This window comes from Palaemon carinicauda, chromosome 6, assembly GCF_036898095.1.
Source record: "Palaemon carinicauda isolate YSFRI2023 chromosome 6, ASM3689809v2, whole genome shotgun sequence".
NCBI classification, from domain to species: Eukaryota; Metazoa; Arthropoda; class Malacostraca; order Decapoda; family Palaemonidae; genus Palaemon; species Palaemon carinicauda.
This window is the reverse complement of record NC_090730.1, coordinates 23,897,191-23,919,690: the sequence shown is the minus strand read 5'-3', so window position 1 is coordinate 23,919,690 and position 22,500 is coordinate 23,897,191. Positions and strand designations below refer to the sequence as shown.

The window sequence follows — 22,500 nt, the reverse complement described above, 5'->3', positions numbered from 1 at the left end:
TGGTAATAATTAAGTTAAGGACACTCTTAAAATGTTAGTTTAATATTTATCAGATTTTGATAATTTTTCCATCATTTTCCCTGTAACTGTGAAGGATGGGGAGAGAAATGCGGCAAGTCATCGAAGTCAAAGTTAGGAAGCTATAGTAAAATAGAGATGAGCAACTCCGGTGTCGCGTTATTTGAGCCAGAGTTAATATATTCAGTATGTATTATCTCAGTGTTGAGCCAGAGTCAGTATATTCAGTATGTATTGACTCAGGGTTGAACCAGAGTCAATATATTCAGTATGTATTAACTCAAGGTTGAGCCAGAGTCAATATTTACAGTATGTATTGACTCAGGGTTGACCCAGAGTCAATATATACAGTATATATTGACTTAGTTGAGCCAGAGTCAATATATTCAGTATATATTGACTTAGTGTTGAGCTAGAGTCAATATATTCAGTATGTATTAACTCAAGGTTGAGCCAGAGTCAATATATATTCAGTGTGTATTGACTCAGGGTTAAGCCAGAGTCAATATATTCGGTATGTAGTGACTAAGGGTTAAGCCAGAGTCAATATATTCGGTATGTATTGACTAAGGGTTGAACCAGAGTCAATATATACAATATATATTGACTCAGGTTTGACCCAGAGTCAATATATACAGTATGTATTGACTGTTTTGAGCCAGAGTCAATATATTCAGTGTGAATTATCTCAAGGCTGAGCCAGAGTCAATATATTCAGAATGTATTGACTCAGGGTTGGGCCTGAGTCAATATATACAGCATATATTGACTCAGGGTTGACCCAGAGTCAATATCTACAGTATGTATGGACTGAGTTGAGCCAGAGTCAATATATTCAGTATGTATTGACTAAGGATTGAGCCAGAGTCAATATTTACAGTATGTAATGACTAAGGGTTGAGCCAGAGTCAATATATACAGTATGTATTGACTAAGGGTTGAGCCAGAGTCAATATTTACAGTATGTATTGACTAAGGGTTGAGCCAGAGTCAATATATTCAGTGTGTATTATCTCAAGACTAAGCCAGAGTCAATATATTCAGTATGTATTGACTCAGGGTTGGGCCTGAGTCAATATATCCAGTATGTATTGACTGAGTCGAGCCAGAGTCAATAGATTCAATATTTATTGACTAAGGGTTGAGCCAGAGTCAATATTTACAGTATGTATTGACTAAGGGTTGAGCCAGAGTCAATATATATTGTATGTATTGACTCAGGGTTGGGTCTGAGTCAATATATCCAATATGTATTGACTAAGGGTTGAGCCAGAGTCAATATATTCAATGTTTATTGACTAAGGGTTGAGCCAGAGTCAATATTTATAGTATGTATTGACTAAGGGTTGAGCCAGAGTCAATATATACAGTATGTATTGACTCAGGGTTGGGCCTGAGTCAGTATATTCAGTATGTATTGACTCAGGGTTGAACCAGAGTCAATATATTCAGTATGTATTAACTCAAGGTTGAGCCAGAGTCAATATTTACAGTATGTATTGACTCAGGGTTGACCCAGAGTCAATATATACAGTATATATTGACTTAGTTGAGCCAGAGTCAATATATTCAGTATATATTGACTTAGTGTTGAGCTAGAGTCAATATATTCAGTATGTATTAACTCAAGGTTGAGCCAGAGTCAATATATATTCAGTGTGTATTGACTCAGGGTTAAGCCAGAGTCAATATATTCGGTATGTAGTGACTAAGGGTTAAGCCAGAGTCAATATATTCGGTATGTATTGACTAAGGGTTGAACCAGAGTCAATATATACAATATATATTGACTCAGGTTTGACCCAGAGTCAATATATACAGTATGTATTGACTGTTTTGAGCCAGAGTCAATATATTCAGTGTGAATTATCTCAAGGCTGAGCCAGAGTCAATATATTCAGAATGTATTGACTCAGGGTTGGGCCTGAGTCAATATATACAGCATATATTGACTCAGGGTTGACCCAGAGTCAATATCTACAGTATGTATGGACTGAGTTGAGCCAGAGTCAATATATTCAGTATGTATTGACTAAGGATTGAGCCAGAGTCAATATTTACAGTATGTAATGACTAAGGGTTGAGCCAGAGTCAATATATACAGTATGTATTGACTAAGGGTTGAGCCAGAGTCAATATTTACAGTATGTATTGACTAAGGGTTGAGCCAGAGTCAATATATTCAGTGTGTATTATCTCAAGACTAAGCCAGAGTCAATATATTCAGTATGTATTGACTCAGGGTTGGGCCTGAGTCAATATATCCAGTATGTATTGACTGAGTCGAGCCAGAGTCAATAGATTTAATATTTATTGACTAAGGGTTGAGCCAGAGTCAATATTTACAGTATGTATTGACTAAGGGTTGAGCCAGAGTCAATATATATTGTATGTATTGACTCAGGGTTGGGTCTGAGTCAATATATCCAATATGTATTGACTAAGGGTTGAGCCAGAGTCAATATATTCAATGTTTATTGACTAAGGGTTGAGCCAGAGTCAATATTTATAGTATGTATTGACTAAGGGTTGAGCCAGAGTCAATATATACAGTATGTATTGACTCAGGGTTGGGCCTGAGTCAATATATTCAGTATGTATTGACTAAGGGTTGAGCCAAAGTCAATATTTATAGTATATATTGAATAAGGGTTGAGCCAGAGTCAATATATACAGTATGTATTGACTAAGGGTTGAGCCAGAGTCAATATTTACAGTATGTATTGACTAAGGGTTGAGGCAGAGTCAATATATATAGTATGTATTGACTTAGGGTTGAGCCAGAGTCAATATTTACAGTATGTATTGACTAAGGGTTGAGAAAGAGTCAATATATTCAGTATGTATTGACTGAGTTGAGCCAGAGTCAATATTTAGAGTATGTATTGACTAAGGGTTGAGCCAGAGTCAATATTTACAGTATGTATTGACTAAGGGTTGAGCCAGAGTCAATATATACAGTATGTATTAACTCAGGGATGGGCCTGAGTCAATATATTCAATATGTATTGATTAAGGGTTGAGCCAGAGTCAATATTTACAGTATGTATTGACTAAGGGTTGAGCCAGAGTCAATATATACAGTATGTATTGACTAAGGGTTGAGCCAGAGTCAATACTTACAGTATGTATTGACTAAGGGTTGAGCCAGAGTCAATATATTCAGTATGTATTGACTGAGTTGAGCCAGAGTCAATATTTACAGTATGTATTGACTAAGGGTTGAGCCAGAGTCAATATATACAGTATGTATTGACTAAGGGTTGAGCCAGAGTCGATATTTATAGTATGTATTGACTAAGTGTTGAGCCAGAGTCAATATATACAGTATGTATTGACTAAGGGTTGAGCCAGAGTCAATATATACAGTATATATTGACTCAGGGTTGAGCCTGAGTCAATATATTCAGTATTTATTGACTAAGGGTTGAGCCAGAGTCAATATTTACAGTATGTATTGACTAAGGGTTGAGCCAGAGTCAATATATTCATTATGTATTGACTGAGTTGAGCCAGAGTCAATATATTCAATATTTATTGACTAAGGGTTGAGCCAGAGTCAATATTTACAGTATGTATTGACTAAGGGTTGAGCCAGAGTCAATATATTCAGTATGTATTGACTGAGTTGAGCCAGAGTCAATATATTCAATATTTATTGACTAAGGGTTGAGCCTGAGTCAATATTTACAGTATGTATTTACTAAGGGTTTAGTCAGAGTCAATATTTACAATATGTATTGACTAAGGGTTGAGCCAGAGTCAATATATTCAGTATGTATTGACTAAGGGTTGAGCCTGAATCAATATATATATAGTATGTATTGACTGAGTTGAGCCAGAGTTAATATATTCAGTGTGTATTATCTCAAGACTGAGCCAGAGTCAATATATTTAGTATGTATTGACTCAGGTTCGGGCCTGAGTCAATATATTCAGTATGTATTAACTCAGGGTTGGGCCTGAGTCAATATATTTAGTATGTATTGACTCAGGGTTGGGCCTGAGTCAATATATTCAGTATGTATTGACTCAGGGTTGGGCCTGAGTCAATATATCCAGTATATATTGACTGAGTTGAGCCAGAGTCAATATATTCAATATTTATTGTCTAAGGGTTGAGCCAGAGTAAATATATACAGTATGTATTGACTTAGGGTTGAGCCATGAACTCTCGTTCTCTGAAGGATTTCAGTGAGACCAGAGTGAGATAATGCGAGAGTTGAGTGGCATCGGTATAGCTGGAGGACTGTTGTCACTGTAGGAATGGTGTCAATTTCAGTTTCGATATAGTTTAATAGGGTCATAAATGTTATGCAAGGTTTATTGAAGTATTTTATATTCAGAGGCCTCTCGGTTTTGATTTTGAGGACATATTTTAAAGTAACTGCATTCTATTTTGCTGTTAATTTTAGCAGGCATTAATTTTTTAGATAACTAGTCAAATTTTCATTACAGGAAATAACTCTTGATATTTTCATTGATTATAACAGAATATATGAATTAAACTGGTGCTAGATTGAAAAAGGATGTGGTGGCCAATGCAGTAATGTCCCTGAATGGTGTTTGAGTCCCGGTCAAACTCGTTAGTTCATTTGATTGCTGACCTCACCATCCATGTGAGCAAAGAATGGGTGAGTGGTTTGGAGAGCCTTAAGATCTAGCTGCTGAGTCATCAGCAGTCTTTGCCTAGCCCTCCTTGGTCCTAGATAGGGTGGAGAGGGGCCATGGGCACTGGTCATATGTATATATGGTCAGAGTCTAGGGTATTGTCCTGCTTGGTTTGGCAATGGTACTATCCCTTGTCTCTGCTTTTGATGGCAACAGATCAGAGAATGAAATCAGACTACGAAATGATAACGAATGAACTGAATACATGAAAGAAGCAGAATCAGAATTTGGTAATGTTCAACTCTACATCAGCATGATTATAATGATAAAACAATCTCATATAATACAATGATAAAATCACCAGCATCTCAATACACCAGACACTTCTAAACATTTCGAGTAGATAGTACGAATAAGAATTTTAAAGTATAACTTTAAACGTCATTAATGGAAAATCCAGCCTTTTGACAGGTCAGATTTCTGACGAAAAAGTTATTCATCAATGATAATATTATTCATAAATCATATTCATTAATGGCATTGATTTTATATCCACTCATAGGACTTTTAACTTATATCTCATGTAATATATACGAGTATGGGGGTCAAAATAGTGTGTGTATATATATGTATATATATATATATATATATATATATATATATATATATATGATAAATTTTGCACATTTTTTTACGTGTTTTTCATATTCAAATAAGCTATATATATTTTTGATATATTAATGTCTGGATTCTCTTAACGACCTCGGGATCAGAGCCCCAGGCGAAATCACACAAAGACAAGAGCTTGGCTCCGGCCGGGAATCGAACCCTGGTCGGCAAGCTTATATAGACAGTGACTAACCCACTTGGTCAAGCCGTTCTTTTGTCATCACATTTCTCAAAGCATATTCTCTTTCTATGTGGATTTGTACATTCCATATTGAATCTTAAGGTTCTCAGATGTGTATAGTTAGAACTGAATCAAGTTGGCTTTCCATGACACAAGAAAACGCTTTCCGGAAAAACACATTATACGTACTTTTTACCCTTCAGAAAATTAAGTGGTCCCTTAAATTTGCCAAATTGAAATTCTGTAAAATAAGTTTATGTTGCTTCTAATGAGACCAATTTCATCATTGATTAGGCCGAATTCTAGTACCTCGATCTCTCCTTTTCCCTCCGTGTTTGCATCTAAAGCGCACTTAGCGATACACAAACTTGTCTTCACACTCCTATGATGACGTAGTTATTGTTGATGGGCACCACAGTGAGTATAGGGATGTGATATTTGGTGTTCCTCAGGGTAGTATTCATGGTTCATTACTTTTTATACTATATACACATAACATGTGGTTTGGCCTAGAAAACAAGCTCATTGCTTATGCAGATGATGCTACTCTCTTTGCATCAATTCCATCTCCTGAATGTAGATCTGCGGTTGCTGAATCCCTTAATAGAGATCCAGCTAAAGTTAGCGCATGATGCAAATTACGGGGCTTGAAGTTGAATCCTAACAAAACTCAATGTATGTTTGTAAGTAGGTCGATGACAAAGGCTCCTCAACATCGATAATGTTTCTTTAATTTTGTATGACTCTTTTAAAATTTTAAATGTGATTCTTGATAGCAACTTTACTTTTAAGAAACGCCATCGGTCTATCTTTTCTTCCATTGCACAAAAAAATTCGCTTATTGAGAAAGTTTTTTAAGATTTTCGGTGATCAATCTAATTACAAAAAGTGTTTTAATTTTTTCATTCTAACTTGCTTCGAGTATTTTTCTCCTGTCTGGTTTTCATTCGCTAATTCTCATCTTAATTTGTTGGACACGAACTTACGGTCTATTAAGTTTCTTATTCTTGATCCAGATATTAATCTGTGGCACAATGGTTCAGATAAGATTTTTCATGGTTCTGACCATTCCTTACATTCAGATATTCCCATACAGTACCATCTTGTTTGTAATGCTAGGTATGCAGTTAATTCTAATAGTCACGCCTTCTCCATCATGAGGCTCAACAATACACAGTATTCTAGAAGTTTTATTTCAGCTGTGACCAAGTTGTAGAATGATCTTCCTAATTTGGTAGTTCAAATCAGTGGAACTTCATACATAATTAATTTACGAAAGATAAGATCCATTTTTATGTTGTTATTGTTTTTAAAATATTATATTTTTATTGTTCAGTGCTTCACTTGTAGTTTATATCCTTTTTTCCTTCCCTCACTGGGCTATTTATCCCTGTTGGAGCCCTTGAGCTTATAGCATTTTACATTTCCAACGAAGGTTGTAACCTAGCTAGTAATAATAATTGCTATAACTAACCAAATTTTCCTCATATTTACAAAAGGAAATATAATATTAATACTAATTGGTACCTTGAGATTAAGGCTTGTCCAGACCAAAAATAAAGAGTAACAACTTTTTCTACATATTGTAAAATATAATTTTACTAAAAGTGATTTCTTCACTAACGGTTCTCTCTTTCAGTTGGATCAGATAATACAAACATGAATAATACTTGTATCTATATACACACACACACCCAAACTCACGCACACACAATTGGTCCTGGGTAGCACCAAACATGTTTGACAGGTGACTGACAGGACGTTGGTGAGTGATTTTAATTTGTCACTGCGACACCGCCAGTTGATGTCTGGTTAGACCATGCCGACAATTACTACTTCTCCGATACGTTCATTACTTCAAATACATTACTATCGCAACTAATAGTCAAATTTCTAAGATATTTTGATAAAAAATATAGCATTAATACTTCAAAAGAATGCTTAGTGTATTGCATCTTTTATTGGTCAAAGTTCCAAAATATTTTTAATAAATTATCATTTTCATCATTATCCCATAAATATGTGTTAGTATTAGTAACTATTTACACAGGGGGAATCTCCCTTCACCAAAAACTGTTGAATATGTCAGGGCCTGAGGACCCAATAATCCTGTAGTGAAGTGTCTGGTTATCCTGAATCCTTAGACTGACAATATGTAAGATCAACCAATACCTCGTTATTAAGGTCATGGGTTGTGTCATTTTGGGCTCATCAAACAAACTTAAATACAAGATTTAAATTGAAGGTTTTACATTAAAAGAAAGAGAAGCTGGTGTTCCCAATATATAATAGCATTGGCCACTTTCTGAAGTGTGTAGAGGAGGTTGAAGAACACTTCCATCTAGGAAAGACAGAATTGTAAACACTCCCAACCCCCTAAATTGGAGACGTGTATATTCCTAAGGATATTTGCATAGCAACGTTTGACCCATTTTAGAAGGAAAACTAGACTTTCAATGGAGTAAATATCTCATTAAAATCAACAAAAGATTAACTGTACTGTAAACACTGAAGATATTCTTATAGGTAGGCAGTGACTCTCAGCTGCTCTTCCAAAGATCCATAGACTCATATATGTGATGATGTGGGGTCAAAATTCCACTCTACTGTAGGAGTTTCTTGTAAAGCTTCCACATGTCAGGGTACATTGCAGAAGGGAGATTTAAAAGAGGAAAAATCCTAAAATTCTAGATCACAGTACTGTACTTTCCCTGATAGTAAGGAACAGGCTAATAAATATTGTAAAAGAGCAGAATATGTAATATATAAATAAAAGGATTGTTTACAATTCGAATCGTAAGTCACTAAAATACTTTTAATTGATAAATCCATCAAACTTGGAGAATGGGAAATAGGAAAGGAATTATATGAGAATGCATTTCATCAAGTGTTCACTAATGAGCAAAAGGAAAAGGTGACAATGACAATTCTTGGGTTGCCAGAAAATCTATCTACTTGGATCAATCAGAAAGACTCAGTATTGGTCTTAAGAAATTGAATTTAGAATGACAATAAGATTTTTCTATGGTGTCAGCTGATCATGGTGATACAAGCATGTGTAAGTCTGAGGGAATTGTAACAACAATGATAAAGTGTTATTGCGTAATTCAAAGAGATATGATGATCTTTTTTTTTTTAATAAGTGTCATTATTCATAACAATGAACTGCTATCACATAACATTTGAGTCCTCTACATGATTTCAAAGCCTCTAGGAACTCTTCCTTAGCGATGACTGCTGCTTTGGCAGTCAACGACATGACTGGACTGGCTATAAGGTAAGACGCCAGTCACTAGCACACATTTTCCAGTGTCCAAAGTCTGGAGAAATTAAACAGAGATGTTACGGGAATTGAGTTTATTCCTCCAATCGTGTAAGTACAGTATTAAATGCAATAGATGACGGGATAAGATGATTGGTAAACTGAGTATCACTTAGTGAGATGGGATGACCTCTACCCTATTTGTGTAAGCACAAGCAGAAGTAATACCATAAAAACTAATATAAATTACACTGCAATGGCTAAAAACCACAATGAGTAGGGAGCACCTTGCAGATTACTTAGTTTAGCTGAATCCACAAGAGTGGCCGTAAGACCCAAAGACCAACATGTTCCATGAACGGTAACAAACCACAGGAAAGACGGAAAAAATTCAAATTGAGATTCTATTAACCTTCTTGTAACATCTTGCAGATTTCCTTTTTATCATCACATGTTCTTCTTGTTGCTTTTTATATGGAAGAAGCAGTTAGGTTCTTACAAAGCCTCTGGGTCTTATTAGGAAAGATATTATTAACAAGTAATTTTTGTGAGAATAGGATCACATAATAAACACTTCCTATTGCTTGTCCTCTGACCTGAGTTTTATAATCCAATCCAGACATGTGTAAACTTAATGCAAATAAGAAAAGGCTTCCTTGAAGGGCAAAAGAAAAAAAAAGTAAAGGTAAAATTTACCAATACATATTGTCACATATGTTTCCCTTAAATGTAAGGCTATAAGTAATACATTTGCCTTAATTCCCTTTCTAAAAGCAAAGAAATTAAATTACATTAAAATTATTATTCGTATGAACTATAGAAAAGATTGACTGCCAAGCAAAATACAGGAACAAATATAGAAATTGTTCTCAAATGAGAGGGAAGATAAAAGGAAGAGAATGACAAAGTTTTAAGCAACTGGCGTTCAATGTCTCTTCAACCGAGTAATGAGGTGAAAAGAGAAGGAGAGAGGAAAAGACGGGACCCACTTACTCTAGATAGGTCAGTCAGACAAAATCAGCACGAATTCCCCGTGACGTCACATGGGCCAGAGGATCACTGGAAGCGAGCGATGAGAGGCTTATCCCCGTTCTTTATTTTCAGCATAATATTCAGTCATGATTAATTCAGTAAATTTGTTATATACTATTATATATCATTCGACATTCTATTGTAAATTACACTGAAAGGGATCAAATAATTTTGGCTTTTATCACCAGAAAGATTGAAAATATAGATTAATTGAATAATCACTTACTGTAGTAGAACTTCAAGAAAGCAAAATTATTACATATAGATAAGACTTCTTATAAAAGGAAGGCGGTCTTGGGAAAAGAAAAAAGCCATTTGTCAGTCCATAAGGGAGAGGTATCTTGGATTCAAGTTATTACAAAGTGTTTAGGTTTTACTTATTTAACTTACAAGAAAAGATAAAGAACCGTTTATAAGAAAAACAGTAATAACCCATAATAAGAACTTTGTAGCATCAAAATGAACTAGATTCTATAAATAGAAATTTGAGGAAAGTTCAAACTTGTTACATATATTACTTATTAAGTATCATTTTGAAGCAGCTCAAGTCTTTGTATGTTTAACATTAGATAGAGTATTTGTTTTCCCTTTAAGATGGACTCAGGCCATTAATTTTAATATCTTCTTAAAGAAAACTCTTCCTCAAAATATAGAAATCTTTTGCTGAAAGTTTAACAAAGTCCCTCAGTCTCAGTGAGACTTTTGAGGCTGAGATCCCAAGGGTCACCAGATTAGAAATCAGTATTGTTATTGTAATAAGGATAAATAATAAAACTTTCAAATGCCAAAAAATTTAATTTACCACAATTGTTCAAAAAGAGGAATGAATTAACAACAAATTATATAAAAAAATGGTAATTCCATAAATACCAATATATCTAATTTACCACAATTGTCCAAAAAGAGGAATGAATTAATAACAAATTATAAAGAAAAAATGGTAATTCCATGATCAGAAAATTAAAATAATGCCTGATTGTCTTGACGTAATCTCATTAATGTCTGATGTTGTCTATTCGGTGTCCTCTATGGCCTTGGGCAAGTTTGAGAACCTGCGATGTTTGTAGATATCCAAGAGAGATAGTCTGAAAAAAAAATATCACATTTGCAAAATCAATTTCATCATAAGATTCGCAAATACAACTTTAAATAGATCAAAGCTTAATATTGATTACGGTGGTTGTTCATTGTTTTCTATCTCTTGTTCATAATGTCATTGGCCCAAATATCGTTTTTAATCCTTATTTATCTATCTATTTTTCTATTACCATAATCTTTGACATCTTGTTTCACCTCATTGGCAAAATCACTAGTTTTGAAACTCCCTTTGGTAACATGAATCTGTTGACATGATAAGTTCCTAATAGCTTCTTTGACTTGTGGGTTTCACTTGTCAATGCTTATCAATATTCATGATAATCATTCTAATATTAAAGTTATTAAACCTAATCATCCTTTTGTTTGATCTTGAAACCTTATTGTAAGTTCAGTTGACAATGGACTCTTTGCCTTTACTTGTACTTGACTGACAGTTAATATAGGAACTTGCTCACTGGTTTTATGTTTTGAAAGGTTTAGATTACCATAAGTCACATGTTTATTTAATCTTTAAATTTGTGCTGTTCTCTTAATGACATTTTCATTTGCTGACGAAATTTTCCTTCTTTTTCATTGTCTGTCAATTTGATATTTATCTCCCTTTACTTATGATTTTTTTCCATTTGTTTAGTTGGAAACAATTTAACCATTCTGTTTTCGTGTCAACCTTTATACTGGACATTGAAAACTTTTCTTATGGAAGTCATTCAAACAATATTTCTTGGCATTTCACTTACTGCCTACTCTGGCGTACACTCCAGGGCTGTTTGCATCGGCGCAGCCATAGCCCCAAGAGACCACTCCAATCACCACCATGAATGTCTGAGCTGTGCTACCTGCAGTCACCATTGGACCACCGGAATCACCCTGAAAATGGAAAAGTCAGTTTTGACTCTACTGAAACAAGTTATGTTTGAGTTTGTGATATTTTCTAGTTTACAAGAGAGACTATCGTCACAGATAGTATGAAAGCTGTAAGGTGTTGGTAAGTTCTGATAAAACAATTAACTTTCTCCTCATTCCTCCATCTATCGCTGTGTCTGTTATTGCCAATACTTTCTCTACACTCCTAAAGTAGTCTGCAGCTGTTTGTAATTTATGAATAAATTTCACTGTCCTTATGACCTTTTGTCTAAAGAATTAAAAGCATTTTCAACTGGAAACATTGAAGTCACACAAGTTCTTTAGCATGTCTTTAAACATGGTATTCAAAATATGTAGATACTAATCCAGCTTAATTATATAATGTAATTCTATCGTTGTGACTCAACAAACCTGACAAGAATCTTTTCCTCCGGCATCCAATCCAGCACAGATCATGTTACTTGTGATACCACTTAAAAACTGTTGACACCTTGAGTTGGTCATTGTTGGAACATCCACTTCATAAAGTACATTAGGTTGACTACCACCTGTAAAGTAAAAGGGTTATATACACAATACTTCACTTGTAAGAAAAAATGGAGATAAAAAAAATAGTCAGAGGCACTTTGTCCCAACATATTTATTATTTCTTATATACTGGATAATGAAATTTTCAAACAATCAATAAATAGGTTGGCCAAATCAATCTGCCATTTCAGGGTAACGGTGGCTCAGTGATATCGTTGATTACTCCCTCACACTTTGTGTGTCCTGAGTTCAAGTCACGACAGATGACCACTGGACTACGATGTTCCTTTGTTTGTGGAAGGATTGAAACCTACAGGTCTGCTTCATGAGATATCAACAGACATTGCCTTGATTCTCAAGGTCTTATATGACTAGAAAGTTCCATGGGTGACTTAGTTGTATAGTTCTTCAAAGTTGTCCTTCCTCAAAGTTTCAAAGAGATTATCTCAGTCTCATTATATCCGCTTGGTTTATTGCTCTCCTATTTTTGGGTGATCAATCTTCCATCGCTTCACTTAGTAGGAATGAATCAACTGCATTTCTTTGGTCCGTGACTATTCCTTACCTCTTCTCTTGGTTGTGCTCAAAGAAATTCTGCTACTCATTTTCTATGAGTATAATATTTGCCTTCATTCTGCGATGCTGTCCTATCATATAGACTGGTAACACTTTTCACATATCTCAACAACTTTATTCTTTAGAGATAAAAGATCTCAATTAAAGGTTCTGTGACTGGTTTGTCCCACCAGTGCCAAGCTCTGATATTCTCTTGCTACTTTTGTTTGTCCTGAGTCATATAACGTTCCATCTTTTAAGAGACGGTTATTATTTTTTAGAGATTGAGCCTTACTCCTGCTTCTCTTCCTTATGATTGTGTTTTTCCCGCCTGAGTCTCTTTATAAAGATCTTAGCAAAACTTTAGAAGTAATAATAACAACCTAATCTTACTTCGGCATGATTTTTAAATGCAAGATAGAATAAAAGTCTAACGCACAGAAAAATTCAAGGATTCTTCACAATTTTTGTTTCAAGCATTACTACATTTGGAAACGAAAAAGTTTATTCCGTTTATACCTAAAGGCTGAAATCGTGTAGTTCCTGGAATCAATTTCTTGAAGGAATAAATATAAAATAAGAAAACTCCGTGAATAGACTGTACTGAAGGTGCATGTGCAGAATGTGATCTGCACCAAAATATTTCTCTGCTAAGATAATTGAATGGTCTTTACTGCTTGAGTTGAACAGTGATTTCAAATAAGTTGAAACTTATTACAAGCGTACAAACCTGACTGTAATGTTCCCCAGCCAGTAACTGTAGCAGTCACATCACTATAGGCATTGCCTGCATCTGGAAGACACACAGGGGCAATCTTGTTGTCAGAAGGGAAGGTGAGCGGAGAGGACAGCTTGATCAACGCCATATCGTTGTCAAGAGTGTTTCTGTCGTAACTTGGGTGCATGATGATCTGTAACGAGATTGATTGATTAAACTTATTTTCCATATCCTATTTTCTTAGATTTTGAAAGATTTCTATCATTGTAAAACCAGTATTTTGAAATTAGGAAAGTTGTACTGTATTCGTTTCAAATTTACTCTTCTTTCAGGGATAACATAATAGATTTATAGCAATACATCTAGAAAGATTTCCTGTTTAAGAAAAGTGTATAGCAAATAGAAGAGCCTTAACTAATTTCATGACTTCTGTTAAAGAGAATTTCTAATAAAATGTTTTGCCAGAACTATCAAGAGGTTTACCGACTTACCCTTGAGGCTTGGATCTTTTGTCTAACCGTCGTTTCAGTTAATGTGGTATAGTCGTGTTCTCCAACGACTACATAGACGTTTGATGCACTGGATCTGGAAAGGGAATTGGAACGTTGTTAGTAAATACAGTAATTTCTGCTTGAAAAGGTCAGTATTGCAATCATAAGAAGAAACTTTTTTAATGGGGAAATAGTACTACGTTTTACATTCTTTTTAATTTCTTATAATCTCATTGAAAAAGTTTTTATGCATTGTTTGATATTTGTAAAAAACAGTTATTAGTCAATGTAATTCCCTCTTCAGCAACAAAATAAGGCACCAAACTTGCAAAATTAAATTTAGTCAATATATCCCCACGACAATTCTTACGCTGCTTCGCAAAGTCATGAATAAGATATTGCCTGAACTTTTAAATCTTTTTTTCATAGAGTTTTAAAACGTTTTTTTTTTTTTTTGTACACTTTATGAGAATATTTTGAGATTGGTTGAAATCCAAAGCAATTGATGAGGTGTTAATACTGTGATTAATTTTCAAGTCAAGTTACCAGATATGATCTGAAACACGTTCATAAATAGTCAATCTTCACAGATGAAATGAGATAGCATTAGCCCTACCCCAATGGTAGTCCTCTTACCCGTCGACACAATGAGATGCTGTCAGGATCCACTCGTTGGAGATGATAGAACCACCACAATATGGTCTGCTAGATGTAGCTGACGTCAACCCAACTTGCCAAGGGTATTCGTGCACTGTTGTCGGTTGGCCTCCAACAATCCTGGTCACTGGGTTTCGTCGGCCACACACTGCAAAAGAGAATTAGATGCTTCAGTGTCTCAAGTATTCACTGTTTGCTTGTTTATGTTATAAGACTGAACTTGTGGTAGATTAGGTGGTTTCTAAAATTAGGATAAATTATATAATTTTTCTATATCATTCAGTCTACTGATTCCGTTAGATTGTTTTTGATAAATATGCATTTTTTCATTTGGTTTTCTATAATTAGCCTTAATATATATACAGTATATATATATATATATATATATATATATATATATATATATATATATATATATATATATATATTGCAGATAACCTTACAATTGTGTAAAGATTCTATTGTTCATTGTTATACCGTTTATATTACCATTAGGTAATGGTTAGTTATAATAAAATTTGATATTTTATAGTCGCCACAGAGATTTCGGGTGAAATAAGCTCCACCCCTTGATGACATCATATCCAATCATGTTGCCTCCTGTATTAGCAGTGGTCACAGTGGTTATAAGTTAGTATAGCTACTAACATGGGAGACAACCTTATTGGCTATTACATCATCAGGGGGTGGGGCTTATTTTACCCGGAATCTGTACAGAGACTTATAGTTAAAGAATGAAAATAACGTTGAGACCATAGGCAGATATAATTTTATTCTAAGAATTTATATGTAAGAGGTTATCATTCAGCTTTATTCTTTAAATGTTCTGTTATCTGAACAATTATCAATATACGAAATACCTCGAATTCTTTATTAGCAGCAGTAGCTCACTCTCGCATGAGTTACATAGAAGTACTGATTGCAGCAAAGACTCCTGTATTTCTTATAATATTACGATCGCTGAGCAATCCTTTATCATGTATGATAATTGATTCATGTTGTTTTGCCTACGGAAAAATCTAAGGTTTTAAATAAGAGGAAGAAGAGCAATACATATAGGTTTTCATTTGTTTACGTAAGAAGAAAATATTTGGAGAAATTCAACAACTCTTATGAAGATAAGAAAAAAACAACTTTGATATAGAATCTAGACAGGAATTAGACTTTAGTAATCCTTAAGAGATTAAACCCTTCCAAGATGCACAGGAATATGACAGAAAAGCTGAAAAGTAGTTTGGCTTGTCTTAAAAAAAGAACTGTTATTTTCCCTCCACTAAACATTCGAAAATAGAAAATTTAACTCAGATAAGAGGATAATCGACTTTAAACTTAAGATTCATTACTTGAAGTAGAATCTTTCATTTGAATTCGCTACGGTACTGGATTGTTTGTCCAGTTTCATGTGCAAGCCTCCTTTGCTTGCATGCAGTTCATCAACACTGCTTGCCTTGGTTGAGGGATACTTAGAAGCTGAGGAGCGTCCCTCGAAAGGGAATGTGTAGTTTTGGATGCATTAGGATGAAGGTAGATGACGATACCAAATCTGTTTTGGTAGAATTTATAATGGCTGTACTGTTGCCATCTTCAGCAGTGTTTAATTATCTTCCCACTATGGAGAGGGCAATGCTGAATGGGGGATTGGATAGCCCAAGGCTGATACCCATCAACCACAAAGATCGCAGCTAAGTTTTTTTTTTTTTTTTTCTGTGGAGAAAACTTGATGTACATTTGTCAAGTAAAAAGCTCGTCAGCGTTATTCAATGCATACACATACAAAGGAAATTTGACAGTAACTTTGTACTTACGGCATTGTCCACTTGGTGGTGGTGTTGGTGCTGCTGTTGTTGTTGTTATTGCAGCTGCTGCTGTTGTTGTAGCTGCTGTTGAAGACGAAGTCGAAATTCCTGTTACATCTGAAACAAATATATGCTACTGTAACGCTTAAAGAAACCGGGAACACGCAAGTAAGTCGAGGTTTCTCAGGACGGGAATCAGGTTTCTAAAACTAGGAACGAGAAAGTCAGATTGATTCCAGAGAAATGGGAAGAGGGAGAATATTGACGAATATAAGAAGGAAGGAAACTTTGGATATCTAGTGTTAAAATAGCAATAATGATGACACTAATTGTTGAATGTATAAAATGTGAAAAAATTAGCCAGCTGAATGAAAAATAAAACATGATCTACACGAACTTGAGGGCCACCTGTCGGTGAAGATGAGAACCTCTATAAGACGAGTTGTTTACCTGAACCTGAGGCTGTGACTGTGCAGGAGAAACCGTAGTATCTTCTCCATCTCGATCTAAACTTGACCTGCATCATGTTGTTTCCACTCGTTTCAGTAAAAGGTGATTGAGTTCTGCAGTACCTGTAAAAAAATAGACTTTTGGGTGTACATTTGATAACTAAGATTTGTTTTGAAGTGTGGAATCTCTCTCTCTCTCTCTCTCTCTCTCTCTCTCTCTCTCTCTCTCTCTCTCTCTCTCTCTCTCTTTCTTAACTATTCTACTTTTTCACTGAAAAATTATGAGAACATTACCCTTTTCCCGTGCCATTTTCTAAAATTTCTTCTCTAAATAATAAATATCTGCAACCAATTTAATATTTTCCTCTTCATTTAGATACTTAATTCAAATAATGAAAAGTTTTTCAACGATAATAAACACAATAAAATATTCCCTTCTTTCTTTAAAACTCAAAGATGATAGTAATTATCGTTATTCCACAACTTGAATTTACATTGACGACTCACAAGTGATACTTTATCATCTACTTTTCATAACATTAGCTGCTAAATGTGACACGGTATGTTAATCTTTCTGACACTTGTTGAGTCTCTTCTATTTCATGCAGGTGCATACAGGCTCTGTTGCTTGCCAGATACTTGGCCATGAAAATGAGATTAGGATAGACCAATAATGAAAGGGGTTCCGGCTCTATTTTGCTCTTGAAAATTCTTACCGCTACGCAATGATATTTCAAGCATTCTAAGATCCACTTTCCATCAAGCAACTTGAAGGAATTTATCTTTGTAATTGCGCTCAATTAGAATATTTGGTGATTAATATTTCTAAGGAATCGCTCCTACACCACACACAGATTATTTTGTATGGTACATCTGACCATCAAGATACAGTGTTAATTTCCCTGTAAGCTTTAGATCCCACCGGCAGTTGTGAATCCTACTGTAACATACGACAAAGAGTCAAACAAACATCTTCAGTTAGAAGATGAAGGTCACAATCAAAGTTGGTACTAAAATTTCAAACTTGATCGTCATCTTTAACTTTGTTAGTTATAACCAAATGTATCTCACCTTTCGTAGAGACCATCTCCGGTGATTAGGACGGAAGAATAACGGCATCCTCTCAACCTAAAATCATCGCAAGTAATCGATATGGTTGAGTCAACAGACGAACCCTGCAAAGGATAATGCTGATGAAGAGAGGAAATGGGTAGACGAAGATTATATTACTGAAAATTATGAAGGAATGGTAGAATAACTACCCATTGTCAACATGGCTGTGGCAAGACACAAGATATGACTGAAATGATAATTATAAAATAGTTTTGAGGTGGCTGGGTAAATAGAGACTTTTGGAAGTGCGTTTCATACTTTTCATTTAAGGAGACGAGAGATAAAGAGATAACAGTTTACAGTTGATGATTTCAATATGTTTATGGAAAGAACTGTATTTATGGCTGAACGAATAGTCAGCCCTCGATATTCGGTGTTCGGCCATTCGCGATACCAAGAACTCTATAACCTACTAGATAAAAATAAGAAAATACTGTTTTTTTTTTTTTTTTTTTAACTCACCTCGAAGGTCCATAGGCAGCGACTGAACAATGGATACCAATTTGGGTAATTCTTAGACTGGATGGTAACGGTCTCGCCAGGTGCCAGGACATGACTGCCACATGGAAGGGAGCTTGCTGAGTTGGGGGCAGAAGAATGATAAATGTGAGAGCGTGAATATGGAACCAAAATCTGTTTCCAAAGAACTCTCCCCGATGGAAAAACTAACTTATTTTTATTACTGGATATGAATATATGGATGATATGAAGAAAAAAAATTAGTGAACGGTTTTCAAGAGACCTAACCCAAGTTTAATTACTTCTCTGTAAATGATGAAAGTTTAAGCAGATCTTTTATGCTTTCTTTAAAATATCTAATAAAGATATCCAAATGGGATTGATATTAACTTATAACCATACAGATATAAATTCCTGGCAAACTAAAAAGCTCTAATTTTGAGTGTTAATATTTTCCCAACTATAATAAAAGTTTTGCTTAACAAAAGAAGATGATCTTGAGAGTACCTTGTCTGTCGCTACCTGACATCTGCCTCAGCTCATCGAAGACTCGTTTCATCTCGCCCAGTCTGGGCTCCTTGTGGGGAGTTCTGGTGAGGGGGAGGGAGATGAAGAGGGGAATTGAATCGATAGAAAGAAAGAAAACAAATATACGAGAAAGGTAAATGGTGATGTGATTGTAAAACAGTGTAGATATTCCATTTGTATAATATGATTGTGTAGGATTTTTATATTGCGGATATGAGTTGGAAGAAAAAATATTTATGTCAATGACATAAAGTCTTCTGAAAATAATTATACCACTAATATTTTACTGAATCACCAAGAACCAGGCAAAGGTTTTCCATATGATTTCCTTTCTTGTCAAAAATAATGTCGAAATGATATTCATTATAGACAAGAGAGTTTCAAGCGATAAAAACAAATGAAGCAAAAGGTTAGTCAAATACTTTCCAACTGGTTAAAAGTCTCATGACATTTCAATCACAATTCTCAAGGTCATTATGTCATTAAATTGGATGAAGAAGAAACTCGACTTACGTTCCGTTCCAAGCGGGAACAGCATTCACACACCACAAACTCTGAAGAAGAAATGGAATGAGAAAGGAATATAAAAATGTAATTATATCAGTTATATTATTTGTAATATATATCAGGGTTGGGGGGGGGGGGAGGGTCTTGATAACTTGACTACATATTGAAGCAACGCTTTCCTTTCTTGGGGTTTTAAATACTTCTTTTCCTCCCAAACCAATATTTTCTTTTTGGGAGGAAGTTGTTTACAAAGGAATTGCAATTAAATGGCATAAATCCATCAGATATGAGATGGAAAAAAGAGTGACATAGTCTCTTGTATTCTTTGACTTTTAGGAACCTAATAAGTCTATGTTAGCTTTTACATCTTTACAAATATTCATATATGATATGAAATGAAATAAATGAGCTTTATATAAACAAGGAAGACCTGACTTCATACTCCCTCAATATACTTTATTTAGCAATGATATAAGGGAACGAGTCTTAAACAATCCTAAAAACGAAAATTCCCTAAAGTTATTTACTAAAAATGAATCCAGTTTGCAATTTTATTCTTGGGTAAACTAAACGCGTTAAATCGTATTCAATTGAACAATATTTGATAACATTTGCAAGTCCACTCCAGTTCTGCCTACCCTGAGGAAGCTAAGTGACGCCTACTAACGTTTTCAGAGGCCGTGTAATAGTTTTTTTTTTAAATAACTCCTAAAATAACTGATGGATATCCATGATATCAAAGCAGGGAGCGCTTCATACAATGGCCTAATTTTGGGAAATATGTGCATTGCCAATTACGTTTCATTAACTTTTTACTTAAGAAAATGAGGCTAAAGCCAGTCTTAGCCACCCACACATTCGCAAAAGTGATGACGTCCCTCAGTGACGTTGTTATAACGTTTCTTCCCCTGTACCTCCCATCCCCCTGAATTGTTAAACGCCTGTTTAACTCCATAGATAATTGTCATATGACCTACCCCAAGCAATACGAAATTCTTTGTCAGTAAAAGTTCAGCATACCTGGTAATGTGATTCGTGACTTTAGACTTTACCTAAACACAAGACCAACCTTTTATATTATCTTACCCACTAACTTACATTGAAGATCAAGAATAAGACTTATGACAGAAGACGAAAGAAGCCATGCTAACCCTACACTTCGCACTTCAAGCGAGTGTTGGTAAAGCAATAGAAATATAGTTTTCTTTAGGTTAAGCCGTAGGACTCATTCTTCCATACAACACAGGTTACTCGTACATCAATTGCCAGGAAGGAAATGACAGATAGCATTGTTTGATATAATTTATCATATCAATTTCACCAGAGAGAGTAGCTTGAATTCCTAGAAGGTAGATTTCTAAAAGATGTTTCATATAAGGGCATTGACATCGGCCATTTGATAAATTTTGAAATCATATATATATATATATATATATATATATATATATATGTGTGTGTGTGTGTGTGTGTGTGTGTGTTCATACATACATAAGATTTATTATATTTCAACCTATAGTTTCATATATTTATTTACGTTATAGGTAGGTACCAGTACCTATTTTTGTTACTTAAAAGGTATGTGACAAATATCATTGCGACTTTGTCACTGGAATTATACCAGACTTCAATTAATGAACCAATCAACCTTACTTTGAGAAATCCATTGACATTGTCTACATGCCAAGCTGATATACTCTTATTAAAGTATTCATTAGCTTTGCTTTTCCAAAATAATGTTATCACCAATTGCTGGAAACCATAGATTTATGAGGAAAAAAAAAAAAGAAATGGACACTTATACATTTACTCATCATCACTCTCAAGGAAAAAATTGTTTTCGTTTTTATTTTATTTTTCTATTTTATTTACTTTTTTAGTCGCAAATCTAAAATTTGTAGGAGTCCGAGTAGAATATCTCTCAGTGCGATTCCACACCCCTGTTTTAAACCTCTTCTATTATGTTTGATAATTTGTGTTAACCATCTAATCATTATCTACCACCATAAAACATTTATTGCTCTTCCGGCTCATTTTATATGTGCAGTACACAGTCTTTCCTAACAGGGATTTACTCGGTAGCCTAATAACAATGGGAATGAAGGAAAGAAGGCAAGAAGAAGGGGGGGGGGGGGGGAGTACTAGGATGGCCATAGGTGTAAACACTTAAGGAGGGTTGGGGGAACCTCTGCATCACAGTTACGTGATTAAGTAACACTTTTTTTTTCTAAGAGTAAACGGGTTAATTAAGCACATCTGTCAATTCATTGTACCACCAAAAATTAGGCCAATGTTTGAAACATTCATTGCTGTAGTTTCATGGAAATTCATAAGCCGGGTTGTTAGATATTTGGGAAAAACACTATTACACGGCCTATGAAAACGATAGTAAGTGGCTAAAAGCTTTCATCTAATATGGTTGAACTATTAGCAGATACTATGACTGTATTGAATTGAAGCAAGTCATACTTCCTGAACCTTCTAGGAGGAAAATATGGGGAAAAAAAAATCGTAATTTTTGTCATAAAAATTACTTGATCTTCATTTTTCTATTTGTAACGTAGAAAAGTTATGCAAAAGACGGGAAATGAGCGGTTAATGAAGTATCGGTGGTCAAAAATATTTATAAAGAACACATAAATTATTTGTCTCAAACATGAAATGCTAGTCTTTAAACTGTGTTTCGGGAAAGGCATCTTTGAAAGAGATATAAAAAAAGTTGAGGCTTACCAGAAGGAGCAGACCCAAAGACAGCGGAGTGGATTCCATCGTGACTGGGTGGAGTCAAAGAGGAGTTCTCTGCAGAAGCCAAAGAGTCAACTCGAACGACAACTGCAACGGCTGGTCAGGAAGTTCCTCTCCCTCTCTGAGGCTGGAAGGGGACTGACGCCTTTTATAAAGAGGCCGACGAATACATTCGGTTCATTAGATATCAAATTTCTTAATTATTTCTTTTCATCTAAACAC

The 22,500-nt window shown here is 34.9% G+C and overlaps 1 protein-coding gene across 1 annotated transcript; it reads right to left on the bottom strand.

Moving 5' to 3' along the window:
- Positions 1-10,548: 10,548 nt before the first annotated feature.
- LOC137642515 (serine proteinase stubble-like) lies at positions 10,549-22,420 on the bottom strand. Its single transcript, XM_068375146.1, has 13 exons — positions 22,264-22,420; positions 19,543-19,583; positions 19,009-19,091; positions 18,505-18,620; positions 18,001-18,104; positions 16,931-17,052; positions 16,490-16,597; positions 14,664-14,832; positions 14,028-14,121; positions 13,549-13,729; positions 12,147-12,283; positions 11,609-11,738; positions 10,549-10,858 (listed from the first exon to the last, which is right to left on the bottom strand). The coding sequence occupies exons 1-13, from the start codon at positions 22,300-22,302 to the stop codon at positions 10,800-10,802; spliced, it is 1,383 nt and encodes a 460-aa protein (XP_068231247.1). The 5' UTR covers positions 22,303-22,420; the 3' UTR covers positions 10,549-10,799.
- Between the last annotated feature and the right edge of the window lie 80 nt (positions 22,421-22,500).

Coding starts and splice junctions, on each gene's coding strand:
- LOC137642515 (XM_068375146.1), bottom strand. CDS start 22,302: ATGGAATCCACTCCGCTGTCTTTGGGTCTGCTCCTTCTG. Junction 18,105..18,504: donor GCTGCCTATGGACCTTCGAG/GTGAGTTAAAAA, acceptor TATCCTTTGCAG/GGTTCGTCTGTTGACTCAAC. Junction 12,284..13,548: donor CTGGGGAACATTACAGTCAG/GTTTGTACGCTT, acceptor TTTACTTTACAG/GTGGTAGTCAACCTAATGTA.